The sequence below is a fragment of the Cydia amplana genome, chromosome 22, assembly GCF_948474715.1.
Source record: "Cydia amplana chromosome 22, ilCydAmpl1.1, whole genome shotgun sequence".
NCBI classification, from domain to species: domain Eukaryota; kingdom Metazoa; phylum Arthropoda; class Insecta; order Lepidoptera; family Tortricidae; genus Cydia; species Cydia amplana.
In genome coordinates, this window is record NC_086090.1 from 7,073,295 (window position 1) to 7,091,223 (window position 17,929).

At 37.4% G+C, this 17,929-nt stretch overlaps 1 protein-coding gene and 1 long non-coding RNA gene across 4 annotated transcripts in view; one reads left to right on the forward strand and one right to left on the reverse strand.

Moving 5' to 3' along the window:
- Positions 1-17,929, reverse strand: part of LOC134658288 (IQ motif and SEC7 domain-containing protein 1) — a 262,519-nt gene that overhangs the window by 131,946 nt on the left and 112,644 nt on the right. Inside the window, exon 2 of one of the 3 annotated variants that reach the window (XM_063513891.1) lies at positions 623-980. In XM_063513891.1, the coding sequence (XP_063369961.1) occupies positions 623-771 (149 nt within the window). In that variant the 5' untranslated portion in view covers positions 772-980. Of the gene's footprint in view, positions 1-622; positions 1,074-17,929 lie in introns of those variants that run through there. The other 2 variants (XM_063513890.1, XM_063513894.1) reach the window with 2 other exon arrangements.
- Positions 1-17,929, forward strand: part of LOC134658330 (uncharacterized) — a 150,729-nt gene that overhangs the window by 124,078 nt on the left and 8,722 nt on the right. The window lies entirely within an intron of this gene.

The window sequence follows — 17,929 nt, forward strand, 5'->3', positions numbered from 1 at the left end:
GGAGAGGGAGCGGGTTAGTGAGCGGAAGCGGGAGCGATATGATTTGGTAAACATCTGTCAGTAGGCAATCTATGAAAACCGGAATAAAGATAGTAAGTTAGGTAAAGTTAGGGCATCACCATTTTAAGGGCCCATTCAGATACAACGAAGCTCAGCCGCCGACAATGAAAGTTGAATAGAAATGAATGAAAGAAAAAGAATAGGTCATTTCAACGCAAAGTGACGTCGTGCCCTATGTTTTTATATTATAAAGCGTTAACGACGCATTGACGAACACCATTAAAGCTAAAATCTGCTTCGAATAAAAAGATAATCCCAAATTACAGAATATCAATATTAGAAGAGTATATTATGGTGTTCATAAAATTATTATTATTATATTTTTAATAAACATTGAAAATATAAAACAGGTAAAACATCATTTCAAACGAATGCATCCTATAAATTGTACCAGCTAAGTAGCATGAAGTGAGGAGCCCCCGACGAACTGTCGAGCCTTTGAAAGGACCTACAAGACGCGCCCTTTGTTTGTGCGGAAACCAACCCCATACGTACACCCAACACCCCCACTACGCCGCTATTATCTCTATTCCAGACACGTCATTAGCTACAATTCACTCACCTGTCATCCTGCAGATTCTTCAACTCGCTAAGCTCGAGCTCCCTCCGCAGGTTCGACACCTCGCATAGAAGCATGTCCCTTTCAGTCGCGACCTTCTCCAGCTCGGCCCTTAAGCGGACCACCTCGTTTGTCAAATCCATTGTCGCCATCTCACTAACGATAACCACTATCGACACGGCACATCACTAATCACAAACTCGCCGATCGCGTAAACCAATCACATTGCCACATTTTTGAAAAGCGAATTAACGCAACTGTTTCACGCGCGAGGCGTCAGGGATGGGACGAGTTTGCAACTCAATATCGAGCACTTTTCACGTTTTCGCAGTTTCTGATTGCGCCGCTACATCGCTGGCATCTGAAACAATAAATCATTGTGTTAGAGCTGGGCTGAAAACTGCTGAGTCGGCATGAGAATCCGAAATATTCCGCTCATAAACTGAGCGCGCTCGCAGAGAGAATAAAGTCACAACTATGGGAGCTATGATAATACAACGGCATAAATAACTGAAATTGTTCTCTTTATTGGTTGCTTTGTGCAAATAGGTCGTATTTTTATTTTATGCCTCAGCGTGAATTGAGGATCTCATTGTGATATAATGGCTTAATCTTCTAAAAGCTAGACCTAATTCATAACGTCATTGAAAGTTGAACGTTGGTATTTTTATTTGCGAATTTTATTATGAGTTTTCTGAGGACATACTTAGCGAAATCTTAGTCCGTTTTATGGAAAATTGTGCAAGCTTTCGGTTCGTTTATTCAGTAGAATTGTAAATTTAAATTGTCATAAAAGTTTGTACCTATTCATACTGAAACTTAATTCTAAACGACTGCACTAAGGGCCAAATTAGTGTAACGGGTTTTATAATATTTTAAGACTACTTTACAGCGAAACGGGATCTGAATTTTAATGATAAATTAAGACTGGATTGCTTAAATGAAGTTTGAAGCTGTATGCATATGTACGAAATTTCATCTAAAACGTATAATGTTTTGAGTAATACGAAGTTTGTACAGAGCCCGTACCATGAGTCACTGACAGTGTCAAAACTGACATTTACGCTATCGAGAACGTAATTTACTTTGTATACATCTCGTTTGCACTAATATGCGAGTACGAGCGAGATGTATAGAAAGTAAATTACGTTCTCGACGGCGTTTATGTCAGTGCCAAACTGATGGTAGCCGTACAGGACAAAATGAATAGATGTCGTTTCATTCTTTTCAGTGAATTCTGTACTTAATCATTAAGTATTTATAAGATGAAAATGATTTCATTTAATTTTGTAAGTACCTTTACTAGGGTCATTAAGTATATGTTAAAAAAGGTTCTACGAATTCATTGCAATGAATACTGATACGTTTTTTAAACAATGTCAAATACGAGAGGTTTCATATTTCTTCTTTATCTTATTCTCCATTACTGTCTAGAATGTTAAGTCCAAAATCCCTACTAATATTATAAATGCGAAAGTATATCTGTCTGCTAATCTTCACACTTAAACCGCTAAACCGATTTAGATGAAATTTGGTATGGAGACAGTGTGAGGCCTGGTAGTTTAAATCAATCATCATCATCATCATTAGCAGACATAGCCGCGGGCAGAAGCTAGTTGGTTATTAACAAAACGAACGGACTATAACGTTATTGAATCCTATTAGTTTCAAGGGACCTTAACGAAATAATTCAAATAATTTCTCCTCCTCGAAGACAATTAAGCTACTGTTGTAAATTGAAATTTCAGAATGCAATTTACATTATAAGTCCGCTAAACGGCTTGTGACTACATAATGTGCAAAGTCGCTATAGTCGCTGAGGATTTTACTTATGTCAATGGGTTCTGTTACTTTTTACCGACGAGTAAGTATTTTTTTGTGGCTTTTTTGCCAGTTAGAAAAAAAACTATTGGAAAATAAAGTATGCTATTTCAACTCAACCAATTTCCAACAAAATCGTCATTAGGTACTGTGGAACATAAGAAAAATACAAAATATGTGATATATGTAGGACAATGTCGTAACTATGTAGGAATGCGTTGCATTCCTATAGGATTACTGCGTTTCAACATTAAGTACCTACCTAATCATGAAATTCACGATATCTGTATAAAGAAATATTGGTTTTCAACAAATGTTAACAATTTTAAATCTTACATGCCTTAAAAGTAAATAAGCTTAAGGTGGCGTAAGCGTACTGTTATAACTTATAAGCGTTTAAACGTTAACCTTGTTTCAAGTAAAGTTACAAGAGATAATGATATTACCGTAAATAAAGACCATGTGTGGATAACACGCCTTTACAAGCTACATTAATCACTAGTCCCAGGGGCATCGTAAACTGTATGGTGAGCGTTTGCTGACTAACTTTAAGTGGGAAATTGCAAGCTACACTATAGAACAATGAAAATGTACATGAAAAATCTATACGTTTTCATTACGCCTAAAGAAATTCAGGTTGTTTTTAGGGTTCCGTACCCAAAGGGTAAAAACGGGACCCTATTACTAAGACTCCGCTGTCCGTCCGTCCGTCCGTCCGTCCGTCCGTCTGTCACCAGGCTGTATCTCACGAACCGTGATAGCTAGACAGTTGAAATTTTCACAGATGATGTATTTCTGTTGCCGCTATAACAACAAATACTAAAAACAGAATAAAATAAAGATTTAAGTGGGGCTCCCATACAACAAACGTGATTTTTGACCGAAGTTAAGCAACGTCGGGCGGGGTCAGTACTTGGATGGGTGACCGTTTTTTTGCTTGTTTTTTTGTTGATGGTGCGGAACCCTCCATGCGCGAGTCCGACTCGCACTTGGCCGGTTTTTCTAAAAGGTAATGATTTGTCACTACAGTCAAGAGCGAAACTTGCATACTGCATACATAAATTTACAGAAAATTGTCAGTAAGTATCAGAAATGCGCAAATTTCGAGGATCTTTCTCTTTTACTCCAATGAAGGCGTAATTAGAGTGAAAGAGAAAAATACTCACGATTTGCGAACTTCGGTTTTCGCGGTTATAGCCCAGGGGCTCGTTTCTCAAAAGCTTGTAACATGTAATACAAGTAGAAGTCCCTTTCTAACAAAAGCTGTCAAAAAGTGACATCCGCTTGTATTACAAGTTACAAGCTTTTGAGAAACGGGCCCCAGGCGTCAAATTGTCACCGTAGTGAAATAGGGTCAGGGCCTGTTTCATGAAAAAAGCTCAACGATTTTTCCGCACAATCAAGTTAAGACCATTTCGCGAGAACCCTAACATTATAATAGAGTTAAAAGATCGTTTAGTGTTAATGGTCGTTTATTTTTATAAAAAAAGTAAAGAGCTCATTTAAAAACGAGAAACTTTCTCGCAGTTTACCAGCCCTAATTAAAAAGGGCTTAAGTGCCTTAACAATTATATGAAACTCTAGCGTTTCTGGGTAATGCTGTTTATGGCATTAATTTACTATGCTACGCTTAGTATAATAGATGATTATCTTTATTTCTATTCCATATACATAAAAAATAAACATTATAATAGTTTTTAGTGGCTGCGAAGTTGATACGAGAAAGATATTAAGTTATAAATGGGCGTACCACAGAATAAATAATAGTACTAGGTACAGAAGACTCACTCTCTAACAAAACGCGTCTGTTACGATCAGCACAGATATGGCCACTAGGTGGCAACAGCGCCACGCGCGGCTTATGGCTAGCCACCAAAATTGGTGTGGAACGGATGTACTTACTTTTTGCTACCTGTAGCAAAGCGACGAAATCGCGGAGTGAGCCACGCCTGGCGGTACCTAATTATGTAGCTACATTGCTGCCGTGAATGTCAAACTCGGCAGTAATGTCGCACCGATATAAAGCAGCAGTAACGCTGGTGCAGTCTAAATCCGAACGGTACCTTTAGCTACTTCTTTAACAGAGCGAAAGCGATGGTCTTCGTTTCAGCTTGCTATAGGTATATAGATTTATTTGTCGATTCAGTTTTTGGAATTTTTAAAAATGGCGGGGCCATGGGGGTTTGCGATGTCTACAGCTCACAGAGCCACTAGTATTTTAAAGCTATCAACTGTCAGATAACTTTACTGATGTGTAACGGGCAAGACAGAAATGATAATAATTAAGTATGTTCTTATGCAACTTGAATGCGAGACAATAGGAATAATAAAGACTGGGTTTCCGTCATTAGTGTCAGATTAACTAATTACAGCAGCGATGCACAGAGGCGTTCGATAACTCACAACGATAGCCGGAAGACAGCGTGATTTATGTGGAACGGTGGTGTATGTCATAAGCGTTTTAAAACTTTTAGGCCGCGGACTGGACGCAAGCGGCGTGCGGCGCGGCGAGCGGCAAATCAAGGCCATTCATACATTGCGTTCGACCAAATGCATGAACGGCCTTGATTGGTCGCACGCAGCGCCGTTTGCGTCCGATCCCCGGCCTAAATCCCAATAAAAAATCTATCTACGTAAAAAATGCCAATGAAAAATCTACGGATTCGGTCCGGGCAGCTACTGTTGGAATGTATGAACTAGCTAATGTAGTCAGACAATATAGTGATAATAAAGACTGGGTTTCCGTCATTAGAGACAGATTAACTAATTACAGCGGCGATGCACAGAGGCGTTCGATAACTCACAACGATAGCCGGAAGACTGCGTGATTTATTTAGAACGGTGGTATAAGCCATAGGAGTTAGCGTTTTAATAATTTTAATCCCTGTAAGCGTTGTAATATTATTATGCCTACTTGAATAATAAACTACCTTTATCTTTAGTGAGACAAAACCTCTAGTAGGTATGCCTATGGCGCAACAGAACGGTGTGCAAATCTGCATTCAATGTGAAGACCGCCTTAGATTCGCCAAACGCTACGTTTTAACGGCGAAATGAGGCACTCGTGTTCATGTTCATATCTGTTAATAATTCCGGAGTTCCATAAAACCGCTACCGCCTATAACATTCCCCACCATGGGTGTTGCCTTACCTTGAACGAGCCATTTGGATAATTCCACAATTAAAACAGAAGAGTGTGAAATTACTTCAGTTAATGATTACCGTGGTTCTAATACTCGTGTAGATTGCCTGACTCCATTGACAGGGGCATTCGGGACAATAGTTTGTAAGGAAAAATAGGTATAAAAACATAATTAAGCCAAGCGCTTTTAAGAGTAGCGAAGCTATTATGGTTGCATTTTGTCTTTTATTGTTGTATAATAACACATGACGAGATGCAACAGTGATAAACGCTAAGACAAAGACAGGAATTTAGGTACGAGTAAATAGAAATAGAAATGGTTTATTTGGTGTACAAGCTTAACCTATAAATCCTATAATACAAATATCTTATGTTAATCTAATACAATTCACCAAAATGGATGCTACTCAGCATATGCCGATGACTATCGTCCTTAGCTATGGCGCTGGTTTTCCAGGCAATCAATATAAATGCGAGGATACCTACAGGGTAAACTGGGTCCGGGCGGATTTCAGGGTGGCTAAAAGGGGCTCAAGAAGAAAGCATCTGAGTCCCTCCATATTAGGCCCCTTCCTGAACCTACCCTCAAAGGGTTCAAGTCAAAGTAAATAAACAAATAGTTATATTTAACTCTACAGATCGCATTAATGGACCTATGCCTTCATTTGATATGGCCATTTAAAGTTTTAAAAAGTTTGGAACTCGTTAAATAATGGAATTTGTATGCAACATTGCAGTCCCGAAATCGAGACTGCAATGTTTTTAATTTTTTAATTTTTTGAATGACGATAAACTACGCACTTCGCGACCCATTTTTTTAACCGGCAACGTCGACTTTGCCGTCCATTTTTGAGAAAAAGTACTTTAGTATATATCTTATTGTTCTCCAGAGAGACATATCTCTATTAAGAAAGTAATTTCAGGGTAGCAGATAATGAACAATTGATTTCCACGTAAACAATGATATATGGACACAGTAAGTGTTACATAAAAAAATATATATATGTACATATATATCTTGAGGGATCTTCAGTATAATTTTCAGTACAGGATTCCTGCTCCGTCTTTCCATTCAAACGCTTTGATATGTCGTCTCGTACCTCTGAATCTTATGGAGATAGCTCTTATTAAATTACAGGACTGTGGACTTTAACTTTGAGCCAGAAAATTATTTTTGAATATGCCTTTCCCCATTTATCATTTAATGTTGATGCTGTTTTCTTTAAGAAACTATTGTATTCAGTGCTGCATTGCAGGGTAGCATACTTTTGGCGCGTTGTTTCATCCGTTACTGATGCTGGCTGTATTACGATCGTGATATGGACTGTTCTCCATCAGAACTTCACATGTTATTTTAAACGCAACCATGCGAGCTATCTGCTATTCCAACAGTATGAAAGACAAACAAGAATGCAACGCTAGAATGGGAATCGCTCCGTCGAAAGATGGAAAGATAAATAGGCTGCTTTTAGTGCTGCATTGCAGTGAATATTTTCTTAGTAAATTTCTGACTACGCTTTAGCTATAATTTCAATTAATCTTGCATTGCAAGGCATTTCAGACTCTAATTAGTAGGTAATTACATTTTTAGGTACTTATTAGTCTGTAAAAAGAAAGAATGTCGTCTTAGTTGAAAACTACAAACGTTGTAATTCTTCTTTCCGAGGTCCTCGAGGAAAAAACCGGACATTATGCATTATGCCTTATCACTTCATAAATGAGTTTCGATTGTGAAAATGTTTGTTACTTTTTTTCTGACGCATTATGGATGTTTTCAATGTAAAGTATTATAAGTAACTTTCGATGCATACTGCTAAAAAAAGTAAGAGTTCAATATGAACTTTTAAGACATCTACGGTACGGCAGTGCCCCCGCCAAGTCGAGCGAATCAAAGAGGTACGGCCGTACCATCCTTTTCTCGAAGCGATTCAGGTAATTTTCGACGTCCTGTAATTTTGTGCTGGCTAAAGCTAATAGAACCCTGAATTTTTAGTGACATAGGGCTTAACATGCTTGAGATATATTCTAAAAACATTTAATTTAAACTTTTATTTTCAGAATGATTGTACGTCAAAGTTCCACATGCTTTACTCGTACCGTACTCGTAAATATGTGTAATGCTCAAACTGTGCGATGGCCAAGTCATTATACGTATTAAAAATTAAAAATATCTTATTGATACGGTTTTAACACCCCCTGGCACTGAGTAAAATAACCGACTTGGTTTCACATTACATCTCAAAACTTTTTTGTAATAGAAGCGTTGCGAGACTGGCACCTTTTTACATGTAATGTTTTTGATGGGATTACATTTACATTATATGCTTCCATATTAAACTGCTTATAACTCAAACATTATAATTATTGAAAATATTCAACTTTGTTATTAAATGAAATAAAGTTCACTTTTAATTGTAAAATTAAACGGGAGCAAAAACGAGTGATTTTCAAAACGTGTTATCATTTCGTCCGCGTCTCGGCTTCAGGAAATTAAATGTCGCAAAACAATTTGTTTTTAGTTCAGTACCTACGTGTTCGAATTTTGTTACACACACACACATATACGTACAACAATACATATTTACTTTGCTTATAATATGGTATGATATACAATTTTACGCCATTTCCATAATGAGCCATCGCATCTACCAAACATGTTAGTAGAATGTGATACAACATTTCTTCTAACAAACTGTGTTCTACTATTGTCCCATGGACAACGGGACAGAATAGAAACACAATCCATCCAATTATTAACCCTACGAATGTTATTTTCATAATCCAAACTATACCCGGAATAAAGTTTCAAAAGTTTGTTTTAATTAGCAAAGGACTTTGCTTCTCTCTGTAATTACAATTCTTTAATCAGCGTAGAAGCACGTTACGGATTTCACATACACTTTGACAACCCTCTGAACATCCTAACATCACGTTTAATCGATTTTGAGCTTAATTCTAAGACCCGAAGGTTTCCATTCCAACGTCGAAAGCAGCGACATGCGATTGAAATTAAAGAAGTACTCGCTCGGATGCTATTAGGTTTCTTCTAAATTGATTTCTATTTCAACTGGAATAAAGTTGGATTTGTACGTTTGTAAGTGGTTAAGATAAGAGGTTGTGAGATTAAGTGCTTGTGGGATCCATCCCCTGAGGTGATCGTAGCGTGAAGCGCCACTTATCTCAGTGCTTACACGGTTTACCTAGGTATTACGTACGACTGAAGGGTTGCTGGCTGAGGTTTCTTCCTACTCGTATTTTTTTAGTAAGATCTTGTGGAAATATGTGGTTTAATTTAGCGCACTTCATTCATCAATGCTCTTTTAAAAACTTCATTGACGTGTTTCGTGATATGACAAAATAAATAAATATAGAATAAACTCTTCCACTTGTTCTCTTAGGATTGTTGACGTTGGGTTCTCGACTCGATTGTATCCTCTTCGAAAACCCAAGCAACGGTAACAATTTTTTTTAAAGGATTTAAAAAGAAACATCTAATGTCGGACTGTTTAAATTTTTGCGCTTATTATAATCACTCTAAAAATAAAAAAAGCGGCCAAGTGCGAGTCGGACTCGCCCATGAAGGGTTCCGTATTTAGGCGATTTATGACGTATAAAAAAAAACTACTTACTAGATCTCGTTCAAACCAATTTTCGGTGGAAGTTTACATGGTAATGTACATCATATATTTTTTTTAGTTTTATCATTCTCTTATTTTAGAAGTTACAGGGGGGGGGGACACACATTTTACCACTTTGGGAGTGTCTCTCGCGCAAACTATTCAGTTTAGAAAAAAATGATATTAGAAACCTCAATATCATTTTTGAAGACCTATCCATAGATACCCCACACGTATGGGTTTGATGAAAAAAAAATTTTTGAGTTTCAGTTCGGAGTATGGGAATTTATTGTTTCAAAAACAATAAATTCCCATACTCCGAACTGAAACTCAAAAATTTTTAGGTATATTTTTATTTTAGATAAGATCAAATATCATGAATATTTATTTATAATGTATCATTGGCAAATTAAGGTCAAATTTCCACAAGTGCGATATTTATATCCGTCTTCTTTGCTTCTATGATCTTCGAGCAAACAGAAGTCTAGAATATGTATAATAATATCATTTATCATTCATAATTATCATTTTTTCCTCTATAATTCCAACTGTCACTCATGACATACAAATGCATACTTGGTCTCTAAGTAGTTTCGGAGAAAAGTGGCTGTGACATACGGACGGACAGACAGACAGACAGACGGACAGACGGACAGACAGACAGACAGACAGACAGACATGACGAATCTATAAGGGTTCCGTTTTTTGCCATTTGGCTACGGAACCCTAAAAAGATAAAAGATAAAAATAAGTCTATTGCACATAGAACAGGCAGTACAATACTTAAATTGTTGTGACATCGGGTGGGTGCATAGCATGGGTTAAATAGTACCGAATTTCCAGGGGACCCCGCACTAGGCTAGGCCTGTACCGCGGGAGACCAAGTATGCATTTGTATGTCATGAGTGACAGTTGGAATTATAGAGGAAAAAATGATAATTATGAATGATAAATGATATTATTATACATATTCTAGACTTCTGTTTGCTCGAAGATCATAGAAGCAAAGAAGACGGATATAAATATCGCACTTGTGGAAATTTGACCTTAATTTGCCAATGATACATTATAAATAAATATTCATGATATTTGATCTTATCTAAAATAAAAATATACCTAAAGGTAAACTAACTGTCGAGACGTAAGTAAGGAAACATGAGAAATATAATATAATAAGTATCGATAGTTATCGAAACCCACATCCTGAGCTTAACAGAAGTAACAATAACTATTACTTCAAACCTGCCAACTTTCCATGCGGGCCGCAACTGCACAACAATATTAACCCTAACAAGTAGGAGTTACAGTTTCAATTAGTTTGACGACAAATGGTAACGCAATCATTAGTTGCAGTAATCTTGTTAGAGTAGACAGGGGAGAAGTTTGTAGACAGATTGTGGTTATAGACGTCTGTATAGTAACTATTCTATACTACACCAAACCGTCTGTCAACGTACCTAGTTGTTTCGTTAAGGACTCATTTAGACGACGCGCGAACTCGCATGCGATTTTAGAGATGCGGACCATTGAGGTTACAACAATTCAGCCGACCGATCAAATGACGCAATGTAATGAAACTCGCATGCGAGTTCTCGCACCGACTAATTGAGCCCTAAGGCATGAAAATTTCGACAGTTCTATAGGATGACAGCTGCCTTCGCCACGTGACTACAAGCCACAATTCTCAACTTTTCGCTTTTATTATAGAAAATATCTACGAGTATGTGTGCAAAGCCTGAGCAGGAATAGAATTATGATCACGCGACATGTTGCGGAATTTCACTGGAACTAATTGTTTCATACTATGAACTGTCACCCTCTTGGAGGATACAACTAAACGGAGTAGCCATTAACAGGCTTTCCCCTCTGTCGAAAATAGGCGGCCAACGGTCATACACAATGTATGGACTGACGTTTATCTGACATGGCTATTTTTACGTTACGCATACATTTGACGTTCCCCTCCCCCGCAAAAATCGGCAGACTGTTTTGTACAGAAATTTACAGACATGGCGTCTCCGTTTGATTATATCCTCCAAGGTCAATGGTCAAGGTCAATGTCAAATCCCTCTTGACAATGATCATATATTACTGGTAGTAGAAGTAGTAGTAAACACTTTATTGCACAAAACAAGTACATAACACAGAGAGAATACAGTAAATGTGTACAAAGGCGAACTTATCCCGTTAAAGGATCTCTTCCAGATAACTGTGCGCCAACTGGTCAGGCTTTATGTGTATTACATTAACCAATAAAATGATGGCGCTGACTTTGATTGTACGAACTCGGATTACACGCATTTAGGACCAAACTAGCTTGCTGGGATTTAATTCTTTGATAAATCTAATTCGATTGGTCTAAAACGCGAAAGTTTCAACGTTATATTTCTCACTAAAACATACTCAAAAACATATCTACCTAACACTAGTCAAGGTACCATATATAAAGTTTTAACGTCTGTCATTCTACGAATTTTCATTTTGTCAATGATGTGTCATTGAGGAAAACATTTTTTCGGACTATTTATTTTGACGACGTGGCCATACATTGTTTTAATGAATGATTAGTCTGTAAACAATGACGGTTATTTGAGTTTAAGAATGAAATAAAACACCTAAATTTCGACAGACAAATAAATAAAAATTCGCATAATTTTGTCCATGGTGCAATCTTTATACCTTAACCATGGGTATCTTTATTATTATTATTTTTTTAATTGATGAGGTCTTGGTGGCTCAGGTGGCAGAACGCTGGAGTATCGATCAAGAGGCCGTGACTTCAAGACTCACCCAAGACAGTAATTTTTCCACTTTTAAATTTATTCTAAGCTTAATACTATCGAGCGCAGACATTTCTGCTTGTTAAAAATTAAAAATCTTTATTATTTATTACCATTTATGTTAGTAAACAAATGAAAGGTACATTGTAAATATACACATATAATTAGCAAACTATGTAGGTACTTACTTAAAAATGGCATCACTATAATAAAAGCCTCTTTAGTAACCACTAGCGCCACCTATGTTCGACCTACAGTAACTGCACGTTCGACGCGTGCGCCGATCGAACAGCTGATACGCCGCGTTGTGATACAGTGCGCGCTAGATTGCGCTACTGGTCTCGTAAATAATGTAAACATCATTGAACAGAATCAACATGTCAAACATCTGCCTAAATTAAGAAATTTGCCTAAAAGTAGAACTACTTCCAATACTAGGTTCAACAAACTAACGAACTTAACACACAACACAAAATAAATGTCAAAAATACCCCAATTGATATTTCATTAAAATAAGTTTCAGGGTTCGACAGTCAATTTTATTATGAAGAACGCCTTAAACATACAAACATGTCAAGAGCTTTTCTCAATCACCTGTCCCTTCCTCTAACCCGATGTCATTTATTAGGTCAAGATGGGACTGTGAAAGTCAGGATTAATTGATAACATCAGCTTCTTGTCTATCTTCTGAAGTTGTTTATTCGAACTCACGGAATCATCTCACATATATCTGTCGTCGAGACCGAGACGCTGTAGGTGTAGGGCCATCTGTGTGCTTTCAGCTTTTCTTTTTTCCTCAGACTAAGCATTAGTATCACTAACATGGTTGGGATAAAATGGATTTAGGACTATGGACAACTTATTTGCTTTGGAGCTGGGGCTTTTTATGAAATCATACCTACAGCGCAAATATTGCTACTTTGAATTGTGTTTCTAAACTTAACATATTCACTTGATCTGTGCGATATGTTTAGGTATTCGGTTTCTGATAAAAAGATAGCGTGCATCTGTCAGTACTTAATAGACCGATAAATTAATCACGCCACACGAGATCTATCATCTTAAATCAATCTGTTATAGTCCTTAATGTATAGTATTAAGGTGGTAGATGCTAATGTTATAATGGCTAAAGATGTAACAGCGAGGATGCGTGTTGATGTGGAGGATTATTCCAGTCACTTAACAAACACGGGTAAGGAGAAGTTCCAGATGACCAAATATTAAGCCGTTTAGATTTTGCTCATCATGCTCCTGTAACTGCCGGCAGGCGTGTCTCACTCCGCGATTTCGTCGCTTTGCTACAGGTAGCTAAAAGTACATCCGTTCGGCCCCAATTTTGGGGAAAGCATAAGCCGCGCGTGGCGCTGTCGCCACCTAGCGGCCATATCTGTGCTGATCGTAACAGACGCGTTTTGTTAGAGAGTGAGTCTTCTGTACTTAGTACTATTATTTATTCTGTGCTGCCGGCATGATATCTGCAACATGACGGCATTATGATGAACACTTGCTTGCTTCTGACATATATTCTTCATCTCAGCCAATTTCATGTCGTTTTCCTGGAAGGCTTTATAAATTATTTGATAGGCGAATTAGACTCTCGCGCGAGCCACGAGACGAGCCGCGAGCCGCGCCACGAGACGCGAGTGTAAGCGGTGGACTCGCGTCTCGTGGCGCGGCTCGCGGCTCGTCTCGTGGCTCGCACGAGAGTCTAATCCGCGTATGACACTGTAAGTGCGATCTGCGATTATGTAATTATGCATTAATTGTTACGGATCTCAAGGTCACGTTATACTGGCGGTCTATAACGCGAATAGACTGCGCTCACGCACCTAATTGTGGATAGTTATAGTTACGGAGTATCTTATTTCGCATATGTATCACTATCATTAGTTAAGTGTGCTTAGCAGTGTAGCCGTCTGAAAAGAGGATTACTGTGTTACATCAGCAGAAACATGGACTTGATGGTCCGTTTATGGACTGATGCTGTGTATTTACGGGAAAAGCCATTGCATAGGCATAGGATGATTGAAGAGTTATTGGATATTATAAATTAGACGCACGAAATAACAGTTTGAAAAACGTAGGTATATTATGAACCTGCTGGACATAAATAAACTTAGTAGTTTTATGGTACTATAAGTAGGACAATTAGGTATTTTTTAAACCTTATATCCTTATAATTTCAATTAATTTATTTATAACATTGGAAGCAAAATGACATTGTATTTTATAAGGCATAGTCGTAAGTAGGTACTAACAAAAATGATCCCTGATGGTCCTGAAATAAATGAATTTAATTAAAAATGTAATATCTACGAACCAAGGGTGCTTATTTTACTTTTATAACTGCATTATAATAATTATGCCGAAATTGATGAACTAACTTTGATTTTAAGTAGTCAAGCAATACAAAGCGTATTCCATACCATTGGTAGAAAATTAAAACAAGTCATTTCCACGCGAAAAAACTGCAGAAAATCCATCCGTCATCAAAAAGCCGAATAATAGGAGCAAATACCGTCCGCTGTAAAAAATCCAATTTAAAACTTCTGGCTGGCCAGGTGAAGAGAGAATTGGGCTCCCCCCCCCCATTTAGGTAAACATTGTTAACGTCCTGGGCTCGTGTTCTGATTGGTTGCGCGCGGGCGAGTTGATTTGGGCACCAACGTAACGTGACATATAACAAGTGCAATCAGAAAGAAAGACACATCTCTCCGTCTTTGATCGTTCTCTCATTGCACAGGATCATGCCCCGAATGGTTTTCATAGTATATGTGATTCGTCTTCATCAGCTTCTGTTCAATTGTCAATGGCATTACAATACAATTAGCAATACAATAACAGAATGAAGATAAACTGAACTGTTGCTTCGAAATTATTCCCTCACCTACTACCGTTCTTAGCTCTTATTTACTGTGATCAGTATGCGGCTGAAATATGCCAGAATTGACTTGTTGGTACCTTAAGCAGTCATGTATGCCTTCAGTACCACATTATTAATACGTGTGTTGATAAAATGAGAGACGCCGAAGCCGTCATTTGAGGAAGCTGATTCCTTTAGCCGTCCTTCTGAAAATATCTGCTTCTAGCTTTAAGTGTCCCCAAGTATTATTGACCACTCCTAATCAACGTCTCAACTATCATAGAGAAAGATAGAAAATATCAGGGACCAAGATGACAATCCTCCGTTGACAAATGCTAAATGAAAAGTAAAAATGTATCAGGATGACAGATACGACGAAAAGTCACTATTTCATTTCCATACATTATGGTTCGATTGGTGTATTATATCAACGATTGTCATCTTGATTTAACCCTAGCATTCGGTAGGTAAGCTATTAGAATGACAGCCCAGGGCCGATTCCAGTCAACTGCCAAGGATTCGCAAGTGGCTACCAGTATAAATTTAACCTAGAAAATCATACATACTAAGCGTGAACATACTCGTAGAACAAACTTATTCTGGTAAATGAGGCGGAGGTCCAGTCCAGTGCTATATGGCAATAACTCTGGATTCTGGGGCGATCGCTTTATAGTTCAGTGAAATGGATCAGGCTAGCCTGCTAAGACAAAATGGCTTATTTTCGACCATTTTTCAAGTCGCTTACGTCGTTTTGCGTTAAAGCGGTGATATGTGGAGTTAATGTTTCTTTTGCCGCTTCATGTTTTTGATTAGGTACCGCGGGTGTTTTGGTGGATTGTTTTTATGGTTTCGCGTTTATGGCATTATTGATTCCTGTGCGATAAACCTGTAAAGCGTTTTAATCCTACATGTTAAACCCTTATGCGGACATTGAACTTCATAGCTGGTGATTTCTTCATAGATGGCCCTTTCATTTCATCATAGATTTCTTGGAATCATGACTATCATGGTATTGATAGTATTGTTTTGTTTTGTGTATGTTCCGCGTGCTAGATTTATTCTATTGCACCTGGAACACCTACTGGCATGACATAAATTTAATAATTTCCGCTACCTAAACGTTGTCTGGAAGAGATCGCTGCTTTTCAGAGATGACACCACCTGTTGTTTACCTCTTATTGAGTTACTGTTTTCTTTGTATTGTTTTTTGTGTTGAGGTGTGCAATATAGAGCATTTTTATTGTATTGTGGTTTTTATAATCACCGTTTACTCTCCTGAACTTGGTCGTCCGGTTTGAAGCCGAACCACTCGATTCCAGAGAACTAGGTTAGACGTTGCTAGGTGTAACAAAATAACTATTCAAATTTCTTATTTCTTACAAGAGTTTCAGAACTAATTTACTACATGACTGAATAAATTTCTAAAGCGCCAGGAAGTTCTGACTTCAAGTACCTAAGTCTTATTTCAGTAAGTTCTTGTAACTTTGCTGGAAATGAAGGCGGGTTGATTAAAAATGTATCCTCGTCAGTTAGTATGTCAATTAGAAAAGTGTACCACATGTATTAGTATTAGAAGGGTTTAACGGGTTCAAAGAAAATAACATGTTAAAGTATGTATATATACATTTTAAATACGCCTAGTAACTATAGTTAGGTAAAGGTAAACTAAAAATATATATGTATACTTAAAAAAAATGCCTTGTGATATCTCTATTTCTGATTCCTCGAGATTCGTCAAGACAAAAAAAAAGAAATTGATATAAGTACCTGCATACAACTTCTACAGGTGGAGTTTTTTGGACTTTTGAAGCGCTTATTATTTAATTCACATAAAACAATCCCCTTTTTATCTATATTGAATGAATCATCCTTTTGCTCACGGGTATTTTATCGCCTACAACAATATATTATAGAGTCTGTGCGGAAAGAGAAGAGTGGTGAAATGTATGGGATCCAATACATTCTACGACTCTTCTCTTTCCGCACAAACTCTACATCGTACTAGTTTTCAATAAAACTACACTAAATCGCTTCACCAGCTAATTTATTATTTCCATGCCGTAATTGAAACACTTTTAATGGAGCGCTCCAGATTTTTAATGGTTCCAACATGGCGGATTTATTCCGTAATTCGGTAATTAAACTTTTTTGTATGCGTCCACGGCTCGGGTTTAAAAAGTGGTATAAATCCTTGTGTTGTATCTACTTGTTACCTTTATAAATAAAACCGTATAGGGCGGTACCTGCTGTAATTCTCATCACTAAACAAGCCAGCACCTTTACTAAAATCCGAATGAAAAGAAATGCATACATAAACAATACAATTTCTACCCTTTCTTGCCAGAAGACAGAATTTTGCCAGATTTAAAACATTGAAATTTGTCACAACTCACAACTAATCATTAGTAGGGACATTAGTAGTAGCAAGTATGCTAGTTTTAAGGTATTTATGTATGGGCCACTAGTTGCCTGAAATAAAGATTTCATTCATTCATTCATTAGTCTGATCCAACGTAATCGTACCCAGGGAAGAACTATTATATAATCTGTGCTCAGAAGCAATAGACACATGAGTAATGGCGGTGCAACAAAAGCCAGTCAATACCTATTAAGCTGGGGCACCAAGGACACGCTCAGAGACTCCTAAGACACCTTGGAATTTTGCATAGTCCAGCTTTCAGTCTTGAAAGAGCCTGCTTTTTTAACTGCTTGTGGTTTCTGCTAAATTGACTAAATAGGTAGTGTTGTAGGCGATTGCTCGCTTGCACTTTGTTGTCAAATTGAATAGCCCTGCTAGTTTTAGGTGTGAAAGTAATTAAAATACAAAGTAACGTTTTCGAAGCTTCTTTGTTTACAGTGTTCAATACACGGTTAAAGTTTAATGAAGCGTGTAAATGAAAAGCTGTAATTTTTAAATAAAACTTTGTATTGTTGCGTATTTTTACAGTGTTATTTACTGATCATTTTCTTTTTATACAACAACATATTTAAGTTATGATTAGTATTTTTGCGTGGAGCTCAACAGAGATATTTACAACTTTAGATACAATCTGACCAACCATCTTGCAGAGCAAATAAAATGTATGT